Genomic DNA, 24,040 nt, shown 5'->3' on the forward strand with positions numbered 1-24,040 from the left:
ATGTGGAAATTTCGGGAAAATGATTTTCGGGGATGTGGAAATTTCGGGAAAATGATTTTCGGGGATGTGGAAATTTCGGGAAAATGATTTTCGGGGATGTGGAAATTTCGGGAAAATGATTTTCGGGGATATGGGATTCAGGAATGTGGGGTTCGGGAATAAGGGATAAAACCAAATTTGAAATGTTGTTAAAATAATATAGATTTTTTTGTATAGAGTGATTTTTTTTAATAATATGTTAAGCTGCAGCTTATTGACTACTTCGAAACATTCCAGTGCTGAATAAGTCGATGCTTGTGTGCTCTCTTATACTAACTGACATTTTGGTGGTTACGAGAAAATCGACTTTTTAACTTTGAATAACTGTTTCTTGAAAACTGTTCGACAAACAATTGTCCTAATAATTTTAAAGTATGCTCCTGATATAACTTAAAGACATGGTAAAATATGAAAACTTTTGAAATTCAAAAAAAAATTTGGCAGAGAAATTACGAAAAAAAATCATGCTTGCAATTAGCACAAGTGTGTCTTGAACAGTGATTTGTATGAGTTAGCACAAACGTGCACAGGGCAATTTTGCAGTTGAGCTAAAATGCTTCTTCGATGGCAGAGTCGTGTATACTTCCAACGTGGCACTTGGTACAAAAGTGCGCAGAGTCATTTATTGTTAAAATAGTAGTTATTGCTTGTTTCAATGTTTTTGCGTAGTAACTTTGAATTGTTGCTAGTTAAGGAACATTTTCTCAACAAAACTTTTTTAATAGACTTGTTTATCATTAAATTTATTGTGAAAATTGCAGTTTTTGAGAGCAACTACCGTTAAAACATGAATTTTATTAAGAAAAACTTAGTGAAGTGTGATGATTCATAAATATAAGTATGATAATCCATGAAATAGCTTCAATAAGACCAACTATGACGAAAACCGAATAGTTCTACGCTTACAAACAGAAGAAAATGATTTTGTAAAAACTTTGAGCTAGTTTATTTTATTCCCCTCATGTCATACGACCTTTTTAGAAATGCAAGATATCCAGGACACAAACCATAGAACTGTTATGGTAGATTGCAGTTAGAACAAGTGTGTCTATTGCAATGAATTCTTAGTTTGTATCGAATAGAACAAAAGTACTCCAAAAAAATCAATACTTAGTCTTTGAACATGGACGACCCCTACAGTTGTGCTAAGTGTGCACAACCACGTGAATGATGTTGTTACGTGTTTTTTTTGGTTTGGACGACCCCTGCAGTTGTGCTAAGTTTGCACAACTTCTTGAAGGGTGTTTGAGTTGGATATTTGGGTAAGGCTAAGTTTGAGATTGGTTAGTGGATGTTATTGTTACGTAGTTTTTTTTTATTGGACGACCCCTGCAATTGTGCTAAGTGTGCACAGCTACTTGGAGGGTGTTTAAATTGAATATTTGGGTTAGGCTAAATGTGACATTGGTTAGTGGATGATGTTGTTACGTAATTTTTTTGGATAGGACGATCCCTGCAGTTGCGGTTAGTGTGCACAACTACTTAAAAGTGTTTTAAATTTGATATTTGAGTTAGGCTAAGTGTGAGATTGGTTAGTGGCTGATTTTGTTACGTAGTTTTTTGGATTGGACGACCCCTGCAGTTGTGCTAAATGTGCACAACTTCTTTAAGGGTGTTTGAGTTGGATATTTGAGTTAGGTTAAGTGTGCCATTGGTTAGTGGATGTTGTTGTTACGTAGTTTTTTGAATTGGACGACCCCTGCAATTGTGCTAAGTGTGCACAACAAGAGTTCCCAAATGAACCGGTTCACCTATTGGTTCGGCTTAAACCTCCCTTTGTGGTTCAATCCTGGTTCAGTGAACCATTAACCATTCGTTACACCGTGACATTCGTTACACCGTGACATTCGTTAGACCGCAACAAACGTTTCACCGTAAAATTCGTTACATTGCAACATTCGTTACACCACAACATTCGTTACACCGCAAAATTCGTTACACCGTAACATTCATTAAACCGTAACATTCGTTACACCGTAACATTCGTTACACCGTAACATTCTTTACACCGTAACATTCGTTACACCGTAACATTCTTTACACCGTAACATTCGTTACACCGTAACATTCGTTACACCGTAACATTCGTTAAACCGTAACATTCGTTACACCGTAACATTCGTTACACCGTAATATTCGTTACACCGTAACATTCTTTACACCGTAACATTCGTTACACCGTAACATTCGTTACACCGTAAGATTCATTAAACCGTAACATTCGTTACACCGTAACATTCGTTACACCGTAACATTCGTTACACCGTAACATTCGTTACACCGTAACATTCGTTACACCGTAACATTCGTTACACCGTAACATTCGTTACACCGTAACATTCGTTACACAGTAATATTCGTTACACCGTAACATTCGTTACACCGTAACATTCGTTACACCGTAGTATGATTACACCGCACCGTAAAATTCGTTACACCATAACATTTGTTACACCGCATCATTCGTTACACCGTAACATCCGTTAAACCGTAACATTCGTTACACCGTAACGTTCGTTACACCGTAACGTTCGTTACACCGTAACATTCGTTACACCGTAACATTCGTTAAACCGTAACGTTTGTTACACCGTAACATTCGTTACACCGTAACATTCGTTACACCGTAACATTCGTTACACCGTAACATTCGTTACACCGTAACATTCATTAAACCGTAACATTCGTTACACCGTAACATTCGTTACACCGTAACATTCGTTACACCGTAACATTCGTTACACCGTAACATTCGATAAATCGTAACATTCGTTAAACCGCAACATTCCGTTACACCGTAACATTTGTTACACCGTAACATTCGTTACACCATAACATTCGTTACACCGTAACATACGTTACACCGTAACATTCGTTACACCGTAACATTAATTACACCGTAGTATGATTACACCGCATCATTCGTTACATCGTAACATTTGTTACACCGTAGTATAATTACACCGCATCATTCTTTACACCGTAATATTCGTTACACCGTAACATTCGTTACACCGTAACATTCGTTACACCGCAGTATGGTTACACCGTAAAATTGTTATACCGCATCATTCGTTGCATCGTAGCATTCTTTACACCGTGACATTTGTTACACCGTAATACACCGCAATTAAAACATTTTTCAAGTCTTTGTGCACACTTAGCACAACTGCAAGGGTCATCCATTAGAGAAAACTACGTAACAATAACATCCACTAATTAATCTCACACTTAGCCTAACTCAAATATCCAATTTAAAACATTTTTAAGCCGTTGTGCACACTTAGAACAACTGCAGGGGTCGTCAAATCCAAAAAAAAACTACGTAACAACAACATCCACTCACCAATATCACACTTAGCCTAACTCAAATATCCAATTCAAAAACCCCGCAAATAGTTGTGCACACTTACCACAACTGCAGGGGTCGTCCATTAAAAAAAACTACGTAACAATAACATCCACCTACCAATATTACATTTAGGGGTCATCCAATTAAAAAAAAACTCTGCCACTAAATAATTATTTGACACACTTCGTCTAACTTACAACTTCTTCACGTATCAAAATGTGCACACTTGTGTTAATTGCCTTCCAAAATAGTGCTCCATAAGGCTGGATTTTCATGGATCATGCAACGACATCGTAAGCACGAGCATCGACATTTTTACGATGCTCTTGGATGGCGTTATGACTTAGCTATGACTCAAACCTAAATAACGGGCAGACCGCCATTTTTCCCGCAAGCGTTTCAAGAAGGAACGGTAGAAAATGGGAGAGAAACGCTTGGGGAAACGTCAACACAAAGCAACACGTGCACGGAAAAACCAAAGATAAAAATTTTAGACAAATGCAGGGAACTTTTAATTTAGAACCATTCAAAATTTATTTCCGGATAGAACAAAATAATATTAATATCAACAATGTTTGGCAGCATTTAGAAGAGCACAACAAAAATTCAGAAATTCAGAAATTCAGAAATTCAGAAATTCAGAAATTCAGAAATTCAGAAATTCAGAAATTCAGAAATTCAGAAATTCAGAAATTCAGAAATTCAGAAATTCAGAAATTCAGAAATTCAGAAATTCAGAAATTCAGAAATTCAGAAATTCAGAAATTCAGAAATTCAGAAATTCGGAAATTCGGAAATTCGGAAATTCAGAAATTCGGAAAATCAGAAATTCAGAAATTCAGAAATTCAGAAATTCAGAAATTCAGAAATTCAGAAATTCAGAAATTCAGAAATTCAGAAATTCAGAAATTCAGAAATTCAGAAATTCAGAAATTCAGAAATTCAGAAATTCGGAAATTCGGAAATTCGGAAATTTGGAAATTCGGAAATTTGGAAATTCGGAAATTCGGAAATTCGGAAATTCTGAAATTCTGAAATTCTGAATTTCTGAATTTCTGAATTTCTGAAATTATGAAATTATGAAATTAAGAAATTAAGAAATTAAGAAATTAAGAAATTAAGAAATTAAGAAATTAAGAAATTAAGAAATTAAGAAATTAAGAAATTAAGAAATTAAGAAATTAAGAAATTAAGAAATTCAGAAATTCAGAAAATCAGAAATTCTGAAATACTGAAATTCTGAAATTCTGAATTTCTTAAATTATGAAATTAAGAAATTCTGAAAATATGAAATTAAGAAATTTAGAAATTCTGAAATTCTTTCTTAATTTCTTAATTTCTTAATTTCTTAATTTCTTAATTTCTTAATTTCTTAATTTCTTAATTTCTTAATTTCTTAATTTCTTAATTTCTTAATTGCTTAATTTCTTAATTTCTTAATTTCTTAATTTCTTAATTTCTTAATTTCTTAATTTCTTAATTTCTTAATTTCTTAATTTCTTAATTTCTTAATTTTTAATTTCTTAATTTCTTAATTTCTTAATTTCTTAATTTCTGAATTTCTTAATTTCCTAATTTCCTAATTTCTTAATTTCTTAATTTCTTAGTTACTTAATTTCTTAATTTCTTAATTTCTTAATTTCTTAATTTCTTAATTTCTTAATTTCTTAATTTCTTAATTTCTTAATTTCTTAATTTCTTAATTTCTTAATTTCTTAATTTCTTAATTTCTTAATTTCTTAATTTCTTAATTTCTTAATTTCTTAATTTCTTAATTTCTTAATTTCTTAATTTCTTAATTTCTTAATTTCTTAATTTCTTAATTTCTTAATTTCTTAATTTCTTAATTTCTTAATTTCTTTATTTCTTTATTTCTTTATTTCTTTATTTCTTTATTTCTTTATTTCTTTATTTCTTTATTTCTTTATTTCTTTATTTCTTTATTTCTTTATTTTTTATTTCTTTATTTCTTTATTTCTTTATTTCTTTATTTCTTTATTTCTTTATTTCTTTATTTCTTTATTTCTTTATTTCTTTATTTCTTTATTTCTTTATTTCTTTATTTCTTTATTTCTTTATTTCTTTATTTCTTTATTTCTTTATTTCTTTATTTCTTTATTTCTTTATTTCTTTATTTCTTTATTTCTTTATTTCTTTATTTCTTTATTTCTTTATTTCTTTATTTCTTTATTTCTTTATTTCTTTATTTCTTTATTTCTTTATTTCTTCATTTCTTCATTTCTTTATTTCTTTATTTCTTTATTTCTTTATTTCTTTATTTCTTCATTTCTTTATTTCTGTATTTCTTTATTTCTTTATTTCTTTATTTCTTTATTTCTTTATTTCTTTATTTCTTTATTTCTATATTTCTTTATTTCTTTATTTCTTTATTTCTTTATTTCTTTATTTCTTTATTTTTTTATTTCTTTATTTCTTTATTTCTTTATTTCTTTATTTCTTTATTTCTGTATTTCTTTATTTCTTTATTTCTTTATTTCTTTATTTCTTTATTTCTTTATTTCTTTATTTCTTTATTTCTTTATTTCTTTATTTCTTTACTTCTTTATTACTTTATTTCTTTATTTCTTTATTTTTTTTCTTTACTTGCTTTTCTTCTTAATTTCTCCCACTCTTCTAACCTTCAGCCAGAACTATGATGCAATTATCAAATATTTATTCCATAAAAATAAATATGAAAAAAAAATCTATTTTTTCCATGTTTTCAACTTTTCGTGCATGGTAAACCGTACACACTTTGATCTAGCGTACTGTTTAAAAATGTTCTATGTTTATGGGAAACACTCGTATCATAGGTGGCAATCAACATTTTCCTTGAATGACATACATTTCATGCTGTGAAATAAAATCAAAATTCTTTCTTGTTATTTGAAAACGTAAAAACCCACTTTAAAATAATTTGAGGTAGCCTATCGCCTCTTTTCAAAACTTTGTCGACATCAACATCAGCCGATTCCATTGTTGCCATTTTGGCATCGGAAAAATCTCATGCGTTTGCCACAAAACGCTTGAAACGCTTGCCTGCTTGAAATATTCACGGAAATATTTCACAGCGTTATTTGGTTTGTGTCCATGGTCTCGCGGCAGCAATATGGCTGACAGGACAGGCATCGAACTACGATGCACTGACATTTTAGCAAAGCATGGTAGTGACTATGCTTTCGATGTCGGTCATCTTACGATGCTCGTGCATCGAAAATCAAAAGTCGGAAAATCACATTTTCGGGGCTTTCCGGCAATTAGTATTTGTTTTTATTGTTCGTACTGCCATGAACAATCAATCTAAACTATTTTACCACTTAACTTGGTCGAAAAATATGAGTTTTCGACCAAATTTGACCACGAGCATCGAAAGCCGCTTTCGATGTCGGTCATCGAAAAATCCATGAAAATCCACCCTAATATTGCTCGAACTAGTAAGGACACCTAGCAATTTACCATAATATTATAGTGTTATCGTATTTTTATGGATTTGCGTATTTTCAAAAGGTCAAGCCATGATGAAAAATAAGAGAGCACATCCATGATGCGTTCGAAAATGTCAGTTAGTACAAATGGTTGCAGGGCGATATCTCCGCGTAGGAAACGAATTTTTCAGATCTCTTAGAAGCGTTTTGTAGGGAATTTAATTAGCTAAAAGATGGCATCATTAACTCATTTTGGCCCAAAAGTCAGTTAGTACATCAGAGCACAGAGGCATCGAAGTACTGAAATAATACTTCAATTAAGTGCTTGTGATTACTTGGGTTTCCAGAAAATCTTAAACCAAAGTTCTTCGAGCGGGCTTCAATTTTTTCTTTGTCAAAATAATCAGACCCGTATTTTCTTGGTTTGATCATTAGGGTGACCTAGTCCCAAAAATGGATACTTTCGTTTTTTTTTTTTGCAAAAACCGATTCTAGCTCTCTTGGACGCAAATGAAAGGTGATTAGTTTGACAACCTGGCAAAAATAGTTTCGAGTCACAAAAATTTGCGTTTTCACCGTGTCAGGAACAAAGAGTCTATGTTTGACAATATTAATATCGGATTCCTCAGAAAATTACACAAATTAAATTTAAAGAAATGGAGGTGTCGACAAGTGCGTTTTCCGAGATATGATTTTTTTGGTAACATAAAAATATTAATAAATGTTAATACATGTGTTAAACGATTTATTCAGGAATCACCCACTTATAGTGAGTATGCAGATTGATGCTCGATTAAAGCTCCAAAAATACTATTTAGGATATAAACTTACCAGCAACGGCACCGCCTCGAGTAAGCACGCAAATTTATGCCATTTACTGGCCAAAAAGATCAAATTTAGTGCACTTTTAAACATAATTTGTATTTTGCGACACCATTTCTTATCATTTTGGTGGCACACACATCCACACGTAAGATGAGAGGTTAACTGCTTAACGAAAGTCGCCATCAATAACTTTTCACTTGCGCTAACGATTTCAAAGCGCTATAAATATAAAATTGCTTTCAACTACCGGCATCATGTTCTTTTGCACATTCTTTAGTCACTCACTTGAAAAATAATCCCGAAACATGTAAATAATTAGCAAGCGCCATCCAAAAAACAAACGCGCTAAGTCTTTTGACGTTTGAAATTTGACGACCCATTCCAATCGAAGGCTGAAGAAAACCGAGCGAGAAGCGAAGGCATTTTTTGCCTTTTGAACAAAGGGGGCAAATAACACCACCAGCAGCGCCTGTTGGAGTGAGCCAGTGATGCCAGCAAACTTTCTCTATACATGCAACTTTTCGTGAGTGTTTGATTAAAATTTCATTAATTTTGGCAGCACTAAGCAGACCCAAAAGAGCTCTGGAAGAAAAAAAGAACTAAGCTAAAAATAGGAAAATGGGCGTGGCCCAATGCACTCGACTGATTAGAATGCATTTGGGATTTTTTTTAAATTCTTGTAAAAGAAAAAAGCATAACTTATAATAAAAGTGAAAATAAACTGCAATGTTCACAAAAAGTTGCTCTATTCGTTGGTGTACTTGGTTTTAGTAAATTTCAAGGAACACTCCAGATTATCCAGAATCATTCAAACACGACCGCTTATTAGGCTTAAAATGGGTATATTTCCCCTATTCATCACAAAAACAAAAATGTCAAAACTAAAATTTCCAGGGGTAGGGTTTGGTAATCGAAGGTTAACTGTTTAACCAGAATTTAGCCAAAATCCTACACTCAAATCCTAAATTCAATAATTTAATGGCTCCTAATACAAATACAAAGAATGAATGCCGATCTACTTGTAATTGAAAGTTGTTAATCACACAACCCATTACTCTTGATCTTGATAGCCTTAATCGACCTAAGAAATTAGCGACGGTCTTGCTACTCTACCACCTGTTCTTGTTGTCTTAAGCCGGCGGTGCCCACTGCCTAAGGTGTGGTGTGCTACCTGTGAAACACAGTGTGTGAGTGCTGCAGCCCAGCACACCTTCATCAAACAGACAAACAAACAACCCAGGAACTCAGAAGTCTTGTGTGGTGGATTAGTAGCAAGTATACACGAGTCCGCGGCAGAACTGTAGTACCCTCTAGCGCAGGTGCAGTCGAGCAGCGGAGTTCAGTCGTGAATGCGCTGGAACGCAAGTAAGATCTCGCACCGTTTTTGCGCGACGCGTACACAGAAATCGAAAGTGATCAGTTAAGGTGAGGTGAAGTGCACGCGTGCGCGCCCAAATAGTACGGTGTGATTTTCAAGTTGAACTTGTCGCTGCTGGAGGTGGTTGTTGTTTTTGATGTAAATATCTGCAGAAAAAAAAACTCGTATGGTACAAGTTTTTGGGTGACCTTGCTGTGCAGATAAACGGAACTCTGTGAAGTGAGAGGCGTTCAATGTTCGAAGGTTGTTCGTGAAGATTCAGATAGTTGAATTCTCTGTTGAAGACTTTCTCGTGCGAAGCTAGTGATTGTCTGAAAAGAATTGCGCAGATCTGATCACAAAGGTTTAAGATAAAGACTGTAAACGTGACTTTTGAATGGAAATTTACCGAATTCATTAATACAGAAGAAGAAAAATCAGTTAATCTCACTGGGGATTTTTGTTAGCTGAAACTGAATAATGCATTACACCACTTATTTAGTTGAATAACTGTTTTTGTAATTTGGCATGTTGAGTATCAGATTACAAAACACAGCCGCCTTTGATTAAAATTCTTTAGGACAATTTTCTTCTCGGCCATGACACCATAACCAGTTCGTGATAAATCCTCTAACGTAGTTTAAAATAATGTGACATGATACTCTTGCTTAAAATGCTTCGCCATCATGTACAAACACTTGCTTGACACATATGCACGATTTAAATTGATTTATCTATTTTTGTGGTCACTAAAGATTCTGCAACATTTGCTGGTAAAACCTGTGTTATGTAATTAATGTGCCAACTCTTCTCTCATCTTTTTCTTACAAGAAAACTGCAGCGTCACTTTGCTAAAATAAGATTTAAATGAATAGAACAAAGTTTACTGTTGACTATTTGGTCGTTGATAATGTTGATTTCGTTAGTCCAACCAATTTGGAAAACGATTCTGAATTTTTGCAATTTTAATAGATAAGTTTGATAAAAATAAGATTTATAATTAATTATTTCTAAAAACCAGGAAAGCTTTTAAAACATAAACTTTAATTCAACGGTTTGGTAATCAGACGTAAGGATAATCAGTTTCAAATGTCTTATAAACTGTTATCAATTTTTATTGTTTCATTTACTAACTTCTTTATTGTTTTTTTATCACGATACCTTAGGGAGGCGACCTATGGAATGTTAACATTAACCTTAACATGTTAACATTAAGTTAAAAAAGAAACTGCCACTGAATCCGCTTTGTAAATGCCGGCCCCGATACTCTTCAAGGGTGTTCCCCTCAGGAACTGGGAAAGATTTACTTTTACTTTTTATTGTTTTTTGAAGAAAATTTTGATTTTATTGTCTTTGATATCTCACACAAAAAAAAACATTTTTTTAAATATCCAAATCTAGATTTTTTCAAGGCAAAACAAAAAAAAACTTTATTAAGGTTTTGTTTACCAAGTTTTGAGACTACAAGTCCATGAGATTTAACCCGAGCATGGGTAAATAACAAAGGAAATGGGCAATAATACCCATTAAATACCAAATTATGGTATTCCTGAACCCTTTACGTGTACCCGAATATGTGTACTTTGTACACACTTTGTAACGAAACTTGTAAGAAACGCCGACTGCCAAAGGGGATTATGCCTGAGCAAAATTTGGTATCATTCCAATTAAAACTATTGTTTTGATATTGCAAAATTGCTGAATTTGTCAATAATCGAAAACAACATTTTGGTTTTTTTTGTATTACAGTATTTTCTCATATTCCTCAGAAATTATGCAATTATACAGTCTACGTTGCTTTATTTCTAAGTACCTATAAAAATGTAGAAATTTGGAACTGTTTAAGTGTGATTTAACTTATTTCACATAAATTAACTTGAAATTTCATCTGACTATTACATTTTTAAACCTGCCAATACACGGTAATCTACCAACTACCAACTAACATGAAATTTGATTTCGTTAAGTTTCTATATCAAAATTTTTGTAATTGTCTGATCTACAACTTTGTAGAACATTGTTACACTCTTAAAAATAACCCTGCAAAGTTAGAAAAAAACGAAATTTTAAAATGAAAAAAAAAATTGTAAATGAAAAAAATGATCCTTCTGGGTCAATAAAGATTCGAAGTACATTAAATTTTTCTTAAAATGACATGCTCCAAAATTTTTTACAGTCGAGTAACGGAAATTGGCAGAGTTTTTAAAACTTTTTTAGTGTTTTTTCGGAATTACATAAAAGTCCCTTTGACACCAAATTTCTATCTCATCTGCGTTTAAGGCTGCAAATTATTGAAAAACACCTCTCTTTTCGCATGTTCCGCCTCTCGTCACGAGATATCAAAAAAGCGGACCTCAGATTCGTGATCAGGGACAAAAGTATCCCCTTATGACAAAGTTTCACGCAAATCGAAGAGGGGTCGGGGCAACTGCTGTGTGAGTTGGCGGAAAATTACCCAAATTTGAAAATTTTATGTTAGAAGGTTGGATATTACATCTTTTGTGATGTAATTTTAACTCACTTTAGACTGAATAAGTGACATTACACACATTTTCGGAGGTAAAAATACACATTTTGCTGACATAAATGATGTATCCCTTATCAGATCGTCAGCTGTGTGCTATCTTGAGACAACGACCATTTAGTACTTTTCGAGTAAATCGATTTTTAAAGTTTGATAATAAATATTTTGAAAACTATGAATGGTAGAGCCAAACTTTTTGAGGCAATCGGTTCGTATACTATCGCGTATACAAACGCTCCAAGTTTCAACTAATTTGGTTACACCAGTTAAAAGATACAGTAAATTATGTAAACAAAAATCTGAAAAGCACGTGTCACAAGTGTGCCTTGAAAGTAAATTTGTACTACGCGTCACAAGTGTGCACAAAATTCCCATACCAACTAAAATAGACTTAAATCAACAGTTTAACAGTATATTTTCAAAAACAAAAGATTGCATTGCCTTCAGAAAATGTGTATCAACATAAATTTGTGAAAAACAAGAAAAATTTTCCTTATTTTCCAACAACATGTATGACGTGTCACAAGTGTGCATAATCATTTTGATGATAAATTGGTCTATGTCACAAGTAAGTATTGCGATATCCGGGAAACGGAAGCGAGTTTCCAAAATCGGGTTAAAGCATCTTGTAGTGTTTGTTAAGTATAGCAAAACGTCATCATTAACTCATTTTCGACCAAAATGGTCTATGTCACAAGATAGCACACAGCTGACGAGATATAAAATTACCATGATATATTTCCAACAGTAAATAATATCTAAATAAAACAATTTTGTGTCGAAAGAATTTCAGTTTTTCATCGCTCAAAACTAATCCAAAAAATATCATGTATAATAATTTCTTCTCATTTCCCGACTTTATAAGGAAAAGAAAACTATTACATACAAATTAAATTGGTAAATAAATTAAGAAAAAGTATAAACATGTTTTATCAATGTATTATCTGTATCTTATGCAGCGGTTTTCAACCCCATCGGTTGTGTACCCCATCAAAAATTAGTAATCTAGCTGCATGTAAAAAGCCTGACTGTCAAATAAATGTTGCATAATTTTATGAAATTCTATGTAATATAACACCCTGAAATATGTATCCCATCAGTAGGAAACCTACTTGACCGAAATGTCAAGCTCATATTTGCGTTTATCCTTTCCATTCTTCTTCGGTCTGATGGCCGTGCGGGCTAAGGCGCCAGTCCTTGCTGTTGGTGCTGAGTTTGAATCCAATCGTTTGCAACTTTTTTTATGTTTACAAAAATTGTACATGCAGTGTGTAATATCAAGTGTCTTTTTAACGAATTTATGCGATTTTACCATCGGATTTTTTGCTGTGCACATGCACCCCTGGGAGTACTACGAGCTGTCTCAGGGGGAACCGGAAGACAACCCCTGTAATGGCGGACATTGGAAAAATATCCCAGACAAAATACTTGAGAGAAGAAAAAACAAACTCATCTGAAGCAAAAAAATAACGCAAATTTTTTTTTCGGATTATTGAATACGCTCCGTTTCTGCTCATCATTAAATTTGAAAAAGAGCTATTTTGCATGATTAAATTCTCCATACATAATGGAGCTGTCCATATACAAGTGCTAAGAACATTTTCCAAAATCTGTTCCTTGAGATGGTATTTTCTAATCACAAATATTTGGCTATCTTGTAAGTAATGATCAGGATTGCCTTGATTATTTTTTCGAATCGTTATATTCGTTACACAGAAAAAAAAAGTTGAATTTTGGAATGTTGAAAATTTGGTAGGTTGAATATTACCTCTTTATTTGTGTAATATTACATAAAAAATGTGTAAAAATGTGAACCTGATGAATATTCATCAAAAACTGATGAAAATTCATCATTTTCTGGGGTAAAATTTATCATTTATTTTGCCACAAAATCTGTCACCATTTCCTGATGAATATTACCATCATTTTTTTCTGTGTATATATCGTTCGATTCTAAAAAAATCGTATCGACAAAATATTCAGCAAATTAAAAAAAAACATAATTGAATGAAAAAAAAAGCTTGCATTCGATAAGAAATTGTATAACATTAAGATAAAGTGAAGCATTTTAAAGATTAATGTGATTTTTTTCATTATTTTTTTATCTCTTAAATAATTCAAAAGGTTGATAAACGATTAAAAAATTTCATTTTTTAACATTGTTTTCCCGATCGGTCTATTATTTCAGCCAAAAACGAAATTTAGAATTTTTGTGTAGATGTTAATCTCATTGGGCCTCATGTTTTAACATTCCAACTCCCAACCCCTCAAAAAAGTTGGAACGGTTAATTCAACTAGCTGGTTCCAACTACTTTGAGCGTAAAAAAAAATCACTCAAAATTCCGCGGAGGCAAGTCCGTTGAAAAATGATGGAAAAGCCCCATTGCATTTTACTGATTTTATTTTAATTTATGTTGAGCAAGAGCATGAGCATGAGAGACTGATTTTATTTTTATTTATGTTGAAACAAAACTCAACAAATCAATCTAGCTAAAGCTAAATGCACGAGTGATCCTTACGTTAAACTTTGTACTCCCAGTTTCAACACCCTCTTGTTCATGTCATTTACCACCAATTGCATAACTAATCTTGAACTGCTTTGGTCAAGTACGAAGCAAAAAAACACACGATTCTGCGGTTGATCGATTCCCCTATCAGTGCCGATGTTCTACTCGTCTGTCTCTGAACACCGGGTGGTAATGAATTTAAAAGTTCAATGATCCACCCAGTTTCATCAAACACAAACACTGTGATCGAGCTGAACAATTTCTGGTGAGCAATTGCAATTTGGCGTGAGGCAAGTGCGATGAAGCTCTTTTTTCGGAGCGTTTATGTGTTCGTTGGGGCAATTGGTTGAGTATCTTTAGCCGCTATGCCACTGCTGCACTCTGGCACAAGATGGTATACATTCTTTCCAAAGTACCGCTTACAGCCGCCACCGGCTTTGGACTGGACGACCTTGGAACTATGCAACGATATCTTGGACTGTCCATGAGTTTGGAACTGTTAGGGGGTAGGGGGTTGTTTACCGATAGATTGCGGTTTTTCGTGTTAGATTATGGTGTTGACGTCAGATAGGATAGCAGAAAAAAGCTCACCTCGGAAATCATAAGCGGGTTTTGGATGCAGTTTTTAGCCAGTTGATTGCGATTTGTGTCAAGATCATGCGTCCAAACATTCTACAATGATGAAAATGAATTATAAAATGAATACCCGTGAAATTTGTTGTGCTCAAACCTACCAGAATTTGATTGATTATCAGTCGAAAATTCAAAGTTATGCTTATGCATACTTATGCAGACCATGTTCAAAAAGTCACAGAAAATCAAGAAGTCAACATATTGATTCGGTATAGTATTTGGAAGCTTATCTCGTGACTCCAAAAATTTAAAACACTTTTTCCTTACAGACGTGAACAAAGCTTGATAATCTTCAAGAATGCATATTACTAAAGCTAGTGATTGTCACGGTATCGCGGTCGTGAATTTTGAACAGTTTCGTGAATACACAAAAGATAGACAAAATAAGATCAAATTCCATGATTACACACAGACCTTCAACTAGAACCTCAACGAGCCCTTTCAGCTAGTTGGGCTGTATATTTAATTATTCTACAAACCGGAAAGCATCGGACGCCGTTGCTGCAGAAACCCTTGAAATTAGATTCAAAGCTCAAACGACGCTGTGTCCACGCGCCTCGTGTAGACCTTCACAGCTTCTGTCCGCCAGAGTTGTCTGAGAAAGCTCCCCACAATGGAAATTGACACGCACTTTGACTTTGGACGGATGAAACTGGAAAATTCAGACCACTTTTTAGCCTTCTTTCCGAGCTGAAATTTGAATGCTTGTTTTGGCCGTGTTGGCCGGACACAAATTATGACTTACCTTGTTAAGAATCACTTGATTGATCGGAAGGTGGATCAATTTTAAGAAACGTGAATGTTTTTGGAATTATATCAAAATAATTTCCCATAAAAAATTTAGGTGTATTACTGTACCTTGTACAAACAATTTGCCCAATAATTGCCGGTTTTATTTGGACCACTTGCGCGCAATAAAAAAAACAACCTGTTGAAACCTTGAAGTGGTGCAAAATTTATACCGCATCTGAGCACGCCTTACGTCGCCGTGCGCTGACCATGTGCCATGTTGTGGAATTAATTCGACGCTGGGTCAACATCATTAACGTTTGTTTCTCTCCGCATTCGGTTGTCATCTTAAGCTTACCCTCACCCCAAAAAAAAAGCAATTATAACTGGTGTGAACACACGAATTAAAGCAGTTAGGATCGTTTGGTAATGGACACCGCCCGGTTCGTCACCTAGCGCGTTGAAGTCACTTGAACTCGTTGCTTTCGAGCGCTTGAGGGAAAACGCTCGCTTTCATCGCTAATTTAAACGACCTTCAACTGTAACATGTTAGTTGCTACAAATTGGAAGAAGTAAAAAAAAAACAGATTTTCCACTAGCCACACCCGTTACGAGCACTAACTAACAAGTTCTGGGCCAAGGTCCATTGTCTGCAGACCTGCTGCCTGGTACGAGTCGGTGAGTGGTCACTTCTTGAGCATTTTCACTGGGCGTTCACGTATTATGGCAGATTTTGCTCACTCTTGTGCGAAATCGGTTTTACAATCTAGGTATAAAACTCAATCGCGCTTGGTGCGTGAAATTGTAATTCAAATGTAATAACTTTGCAATGTTTGTGTTTTCTGTTGGTAATTTACTTAGGTTCTAAAATATAGAAGTGGCTCATAGCATAAGTTGATTTTTCCAAATAAACTTAATCAGAATTTGCGTTTGAAACGGAAAACTTAAACTATTCAAATTGAATTCCGTTTCGAAATTCCGATTGAGTTGGCTGGGAAATTATCCACTTTTTTATTAGAACAGATGAATTCTTGATTTATGATGATTTTATTCCGAGTATATCTCTGCTAAATAAAAAAAACAGCTGCTGATATAAAGCATAACCGTTTAAAATAATGATTTCTGAGTGTCAAATACTGAAAGTCATAACTCAGAAACTTGTTTTAAATTTATTTAGTTAACTGATTTTGTTTTTTATGCACAATAACAAAGAAACTATCAACTTGCATTTCAATGCTAAACAAATTATTTTGTGTAAAATTCTTCTATAAAATAAATATTGAAATGCTTCAAAATAATATGTAGAATAGAGTGAGGTAATAAGGACATCCTAAGGAAATTGCACTGGTACAGGCATAAACTTGTTTTAGGAATATGGATAGCTCTTGAAGATTTTAGAGATCGTATTGAATGAAAAAACTAACTTAATCCACCTATGTGGTTGGAGCCTTCCTCACTTATTACAAACAATGGCTGATATGAAATTTCATCTCTTTTTTAGATCCGGAGTAAAAAAGTACATCAATATCACTTATGCGTACATATCTCAAGACAGGGTTGCCAGATCTCCACTGTCTCCAATGTGAACTCGTTGGAAAGGTCTTTTCATAACCTAACCAACGATGGGTCGGATGGTGGATCCGGACATAGTTTACATACATTTAAGTGAGATCCGGCATCAAAAAGCACATCAATATCACTTAAGTGTACATATCTCGAGACAGGGTTGCCAGATCTTCAATGTTTGAACTCGTTGGAAAGGTTTTCTGATAACCTAACCAACGAAGGGTGGGATGGTGGATCCGGACATAGTTTACATACATTTAAATGAGATCCAGCTTCAAAAAAGTACATAAATGTCACTTAAGTGGCTATATCTCGAGACAGGGTTACCAGATCTCTAATGTTTTGAACTCGTTGGAAAGGTCTTTTGATAACCTTACCAACAATTGGTTGGATGGTGGATCCGGACATAGTTTACATACATTTAGGTGAGATCCGGTTTCCAAAAAAGTACATAAATGTCACTTAAGTGGCCATATCTCGAGACAGGGTTGCCAGATCTTCAATGTTTTGGACTCGTTGGAAAGGTCTTTTGATAACATAACCAATGATGGGTCGGATGGTGGACCCAGACATAGTTTACATACATTTAAGTGAGATCCGGTTTCCAAAAAGTACATAAATGTCACTTAAGTGGCCATATCACGAGACAGGGTTGCCAGATCTTCAATGTTGTGGACTCGTTGGAAAGGTCTTTTGATAACATAACCAATGATGGGTCGGATGGTGGACCCGGACATAGTTTACATACATTTAAGTGAGATCCGGCTTCCAAAAAGTACATCAATATCACTTAAGTGGCCATATCTCGAGACAGGGTTGCCAGATCTTCAATGTTTTAGGCTCGTTGGAAAGGTCTTTTGATAACCTAACTAACGATGGGTCGGATGATGGACCCGGACATAGTTTACATACATTTAAGTGAGATCCGGATATATGTGAAAACACATTTTTATACATAACTTTTGAACTACTTATCAAAACTTCAATCTGTATAAAACTCGATCTATGGGATCCTAAACCAAGTCGAATGCAACAAGTTCGGGTCAAATCGGTTCAGCCAGTGCCGATAAACATGAGCTAGTTTGTTGGTCACATACATACATACACACACACATACACACACACATACACACACACATACACACAGACATTTGTTCAGTTTTCGATTCTGAGTCGATATGTATACATGAAGGTGGGTCTACGACGTTTTGATTCAAAGTTCATTTTTAGAGCAGGATTATAGCCTTACCTCAGTGAGGAAGGCAAAATGTTATACATTTCGATAAATTTTGATGAAAACCCAATTTTTATCGCAAAAATCAACACCTCCCATAATCTTGACATTTTTTTATGGGAGGTAATGTGATCAACCTAATGGAGCAATTCTTAGAGATTTCGGTCATTCGTATTTTTTTGTATTTTTTAATTCGACAGAAACTTTTTTGGTGCCTTTGGTATGCCCAAAGAAGCCACTTTGCATCTTTAGTTTGTCTGTTTAAATAATTTTCCAATTTGGCAGCGTTTTAGGAATTTTTGTCTTCGGCAAAGTTAAGGTATGGATAAGGATTAGGGTGACCAGAAAAAATGACCCCCTGCTCCACAAGCGGAAAACGTTTTTTTGTGTTATTTTAAGCATCTGTGCCAATTTTGACCGAAATTGGACCCATTGATACCCGAGCCTGAAGTTGGTGAAAAAAATGTTTTTCATACAAAAATTATATTTTTGAATCGCTAATAAATTTTCAGTATCGAACCCAAGTAGCAATCTAAATGCTCCTAAGTTTTATTAGTTTTTATAAAACATTTGAAATAAAACGTCTTGCCTTTATAAAAGCTTTTATCAAGTCTTTTTGGGCTTAGCAAAATACTGTTCTAGAATTATCTTGAAAAAATCTTGAAATGTTCTCGAAGAACATGGAGCAAAGTTTTATTAATCTCTTTTTTATGTACTTACAGTTATCTTGAAGAAGATATTCCCAGAACAAATTGACTTCACCAAATCAGTATTAAAACCAAGTTGTTTAGGGAAAGCTTTATTCGAAATCTTTTTGTCTTGACCTTTCAAATGTCAAACTCAGTCTACTTTTAGCAGCAAGAAGATCGGACGTTTCTAAAGTGCCGGGCAAGCTCTTTTATTAAATTAAAAAAGATCATACTGCATTCGTAATTGTTATGTGAGTTAGTGATTAAATTGTGTCAAATTTAGATTCGTGAGGTGATGAAACAAGTGTTGTGCATCTTTCTGAGCTTCCGGCATTGAACATGGAAGGCGTTTTTTTTATCAAGTGAAAAAAGTGACAAGTATTATTTTCTGTTGTAATAAATAAATAAAAACGGTGAACTGAACGAACTCCTAGTTTCATTCAAATTTGACGAAAACTCGTTATTCGTAATTCACGAAAATGACGAAAATGTACCAACACATGATTTTTGGATCTATCTCCAGTGGGCTAAAACTTGCATGCGCTACGGTCGCAGTATTGTGCATTTTACTCTGGGTTAAAACTATGTCAAAGCTCACTCCAGTCTAGAACCCCTTGCTTAATCTTAAACAAGAGCTTTTCAAGAAACGTTGTTCTTGATCAAGAGCATCTCAAGAAAAGATGTTTTTCTAATAGCTTTAAGTCAGAACAAATAGATTTAACGAATTTCGCCATGTTTAAATGAAAAAATAGCGACCTAGATGGACGCCATGATGATGATTACAGCTAAACAAGAAAAGTTTGCTTAAATTTTATGAAAAATGAGAGTTATTCTGACAGAATAATGTATTCGGTGTCTATTTTTTCGAGGTATCTCTAGAAATTGATTGGTGAAATTTTAATGGCATGGATTTTCGCAATATGATTGAATCGATAATCAAACACTTATTTATATAATTATTATATTCATGTCACCGAATAAAGTTAACCATTTGTCGTTAAAAGTTTCAAAGAATAGTTGGATTTAATAAAGTAAATCTTGCACCCATATTTGCTTGATAAAATATAATTTATCCTAATCAAGAATAAAAAAGTTTTATTCATGTTTTATTGCGGCTACCAAGAGATCTTCAATAAAGCTACAAATTTGATTAGCTTTAGAATAAGTTCTATTAGATCTCTTGAGAGTATCTGGAGAGTCCGTTAAAAATCAACAGCAATACTGTTTGGCTCTAGAACTCTCCTGAAATACGCTCTTGACAACCTCCTAAAATGGTCCATTTTACACTTATTGCTGCCTTAACTCTTCTTTATTGCTGCTTTCAGGATAAAGCGGTTTTTTGCTCGAATCTTTCCAGAGACTCTTAAAATATTCTTCCAGAGTGAATTAAAACGTAAATTGTTACTTGGGAATTTTACAGTTTTGGTATGTTCTAAAAAGTTGTAGTGCATTAAATTTTTCTAATAAAATCTCACTTTTGGGAATATTTGGATAGAAATAGCGATCCGTGCAGCCCAAACAGTAAAAAAATTTTTTTTTTCATACATTTTTTCGATTTTTCTCATATAAACTTCAATCCCGAGTATCAATGGGTAAATGTTGACTAATTTTGCTCATAGTTGGCCCCGAGTCCTAAACTATAGCGAAGTTGGTTTTATAGCTGTCGGCCACCATTGCTAGTACCAACCACTTCGCCGCTCTGAGCTCCTAAGTGTTTGAAAGTATGGCGTAATATTTAATGTTTGGCCCGTTTAAAATGTTAGTCTTGATTTCATTTTTTTTTAAATATTTTTTTTCGAAAAGATCGGAAAATTTCACGAAAAAAAAATTTCATGTTTTAACATTGAAAATCGGACCATTAGTTGCTGAGATATCGACATTAGAAAATGGTGGGTTGTTCGGGTGAGACACCAGTTTTCCTGTTTTTTAACCTTTGCATGGCAATATCTCAGCAACTAAGGGTCGTATCAACAATGTTCAGAAAAGCAAAATATAGAGAATTTTCTCAGCTTTTCAAAAAGATTTTTTTCAAAGGTGGGCAACTGCGACTATTTTCAAAAAAGTTACCTAAAAATGGCTATAACTTGAAAACGGTGCACTGTATCACTTTTTGATTGCAAATTCAATTTTACATCGAAAAATGAAGTTGAAAAATTTTTGCGACCGATATTTCGATTTAAAAAAAATCTATATTGATTCCTAAAATCATAACTCGGTCAAAGATTGTTTGCCCATTCTGGGAATTTCTGAAAAATTGACATTTGATGTCCTCTACACAGAACAAAAAAATTGAATTTGGAATGTTGAAAATTTGTTTGGTTGTATAACCTCTTTTTTGTGTAATATTACATAAAAAATGTGTAAAATTTTTTTGAAATTAAATATGTCTTTATTGAACTTTCTTATAATAATTACATTTCATTTACATTCTAAGTGGTATGGCTAAATGCTCTTCATCTTTGTTTTATTTTTCGTTTTCTTATTAACTGTTCACATTCATTTATTTACATCAAATTGTTTTACATTTTTGCATTGAATCGAATACATTTGGGTAAAAAAGAAAAAAAAATCACTTTAACAACTAATCCTAACTTAAAACTAAAAAAGCAAATTCATTGAAATATTCAAAATCATTAGAACGAGTAAACTACGAACTGTATTTTAAGATAAATCCTCCAAGCGTTCTTACTTGTTCCGCACGAGTTTTGCAACCACGCAGTGTTGTTGTCATCTCGATGAAAATGTTCATAAGTTCTTGTGGTGAAAACAGGTCACTGCTGCCTTCATCCGTTGATGCTGGTTGGTTTTCCTCGGTTGCTGGCTGAAGCCAGGAGGTGTTGTATTCTCTGCAACTTTTGCCGCTGATTCAACGGCAATGGCTGCAGATTTGGAACCACTCGAACAGATCCCGCTCCAGGTGACGCCAAAGCAGGAAAATCCACGTCCGTGAAAGTTGGTGATGTTTTGCGTCGATTTGGTTGGTGCCTCGTCGTCGCTTGCTGCCGAATTTTCACAAACTCAGCACGTTTTGGGCAGCTTCGATTCTTGGTCGAATGGTCGCCGCCGCAATTGAAGCATTTCGCTTCGATGTTCTCGTTGATTGTTTCGCAAGCTTGAGTTTTGTGCTCACCTCCGCAGGTTACACAACGACTCTTGATGAAACAGTTCCTTCCACCATGTCCAAACTGCAAGCAGTTCGAACATTGTGTCACGTCACGGTGCACTGGACGATAACGTTCCCAAGACACGATGATGTTGAAAATTGCCCGAACTGCTTTCAGCTCAGACGGCGTTGTCGATCCTTTCTCGAGATGAACCAGGTACAGTTGATCACGATACTTGATGTCCTTGTTGTGTCTCGTCATCTTGAAGACTTCGATCACGTTCAGCTTAAGAGTTTTGAGCTCTTCTTTCAGCACACTCACATCCATGTCGTACAGGCCTCGGAGGACCTGTTTCATGGGGCGTTTACCTGGATCGTCATGGCTGTAGTATTCATTCTTTGTGTTGTTCAGGAAATCCCGAACGTAGTTGTAATCCTTTCTGGTAGGTAGCAGAATTTTGAGGCCATCAGCACACAAGCGAATGGAAGCTCGTAAAGCACCAGATTTGATAAACCCGGTCAGCCACTTTCGAACCGAATCCGATGACGATGTTTTCACAAAAATGGGTGGCAACTTTTCCCGTCGTTCAAATTCTTCCTTCTCGCTCACGTCCACAGGGAGGGTAGCGAACTGGTTTTCAGACAATTTTTGAGCATCCTTGCTCAAACTGCCTGGCTTTGCAGGTAGCGCTTCGGCATTCTTTAGCTTCTTCAAATCTGCCGATCCTGCTGGTGAGGACCGCCTCTTTTTCTTGCCGTGAGGCATTTTTTGCACTTTTTAGCACTTTTTTGGTTTATGAGGGACGCACGTCTGACTCGCTTCTCTGCTAATCGCAGACTATAAAAAAAAAAAATGTGTAAAGATGTGAACCTGATGAATATTCATCAAAAACATGGAAAATCCATTTCCACTTAATTTTGTGAACTGGACCGCTGTGCGCTGTCCATACTATCCCAAATCCCTAAGCATTTTTAATCATTTTGATGATTTTATTGTTTGTTGAGCTTACATAACCAAACTAAATTGATAATTGTATAGGCAAGTGAACTTTCTCATTCAATTTACTTGAACATCAATCAGCAAATAAATTCTTACAGCCATCTAACACGACCCTCCCACTCATTACAGACCTTACAAAACCCGCACACGCACGCTCAAAATGCCCTCCCTGCTGGCCATCACACTTGGCCTAATGGCCCTCTGGCTCCCGTCGGCGACGTCCCAGCGCGAGGTGTTCCGGCTGTTCGAGAACTGCCGGCTCGGCAAGCCCGACTTTGACCCGTGCGTAAAGAAAGCGCTCAACTCGATCCGGCCCTGGTTCAAAACGGGCCTGCCGGAGTTCAACGTGGCCCCGTTCGATCCCCACCGGGCCGATGTCGTGGAGCAGGTTCGCGGTGACCGGGATGGGTTCGCCGGGTATCGGTTGCGGTTGCTGGACGTGTCCGAGTGGGGCTGGGCAAAGTCCGAGGTCACCAAGTTCAAGACGGACTACAAGAACAACCAGATTGTGTACTCGCAGTACTTCCCGGAGAAGGGCCTGAATGGGGAGTACGAGTTCGAGTCGAAGCTGCTGGGAAGCCAGCGCAAGACGAAGGGGTCGTTCAACTTGACTTTGTTTGACTACAGCCAGACTACGACTGTGAGCAGGATTGGCGGCCAGGGAGGACTGCTGAAGGTACGAGTTGCCGTTGATAAGATCGGTGACATGAAGCTGCACATTTCGGACCTGTTCCATGGGGCCAAACTTTTAGGTAGGACTTTGACAACTTTCAAAGTGAAAAGTTACTTACCTTGGTGAGTTTTTACTTTCAGAATCGATGGCCGACTTCCTTATCAACACCATGTGGCAGCCTTCGTTACCTTTCGTGAAGCCACTGATCAACGATCTGGTCAGTACGGCCTTCACCGACATCTTCAACGAATCCTTCCGGTACTTCCCGCTGAACGAAGTGATACACTAGCCACAGGCTCTGCGGGGGGAGGTGTTTTGTATCTTTTAGAGGACTGAAATAAATCTAGCTGTACCATTTATCTTTTATTTGTTCTGGTTTCGTTG

The 24,040-nt window shown here is 35.2% G+C and overlaps 1 protein-coding gene across 2 annotated transcripts; it reads left to right on the forward strand.

Moving 5' to 3' along the window:
* Nucleotides 1-8,978: 8,978 nt before the first annotated feature.
* LOC6039393 lies at nucleotides 8,979-24,022 on the forward strand. 2 transcript variants are annotated; one of them, XM_001848954.2, is made up of 3 exons: nucleotides 8,979-9,066; nucleotides 23,113-23,735; nucleotides 23,797-24,022. In XM_001848954.2, exons 2-3 carry the CDS (start codon nucleotides 23,144-23,146, stop codon nucleotides 23,943-23,945), a joined length of 741 nt encoding a protein of 246 aa, XP_001849006.2. In that variant the 5' UTR covers nucleotides 8,979-9,066; nucleotides 23,113-23,143; the 3' UTR covers nucleotides 23,946-24,022. The 2 variants fall into 2 exon arrangements, with proteins under 2 accessions (XP_001849006.2, XP_038118291.1); XM_038262363.1 differs by lacking the exon at nucleotides 8,979-9,066 and adding an exon at nucleotides 9,100-9,157.
* Nucleotides 24,023-24,040: the final 18 nt, after the last annotated feature.

The sequence above is a fragment of the Culex quinquefasciatus genome, chromosome 3, assembly GCF_015732765.1.
Source record: "Culex quinquefasciatus strain JHB chromosome 3, VPISU_Cqui_1.0_pri_paternal, whole genome shotgun sequence".
NCBI lineage: Eukaryota > Metazoa > Arthropoda > Insecta > Diptera > Culicidae > Culex > Culex quinquefasciatus.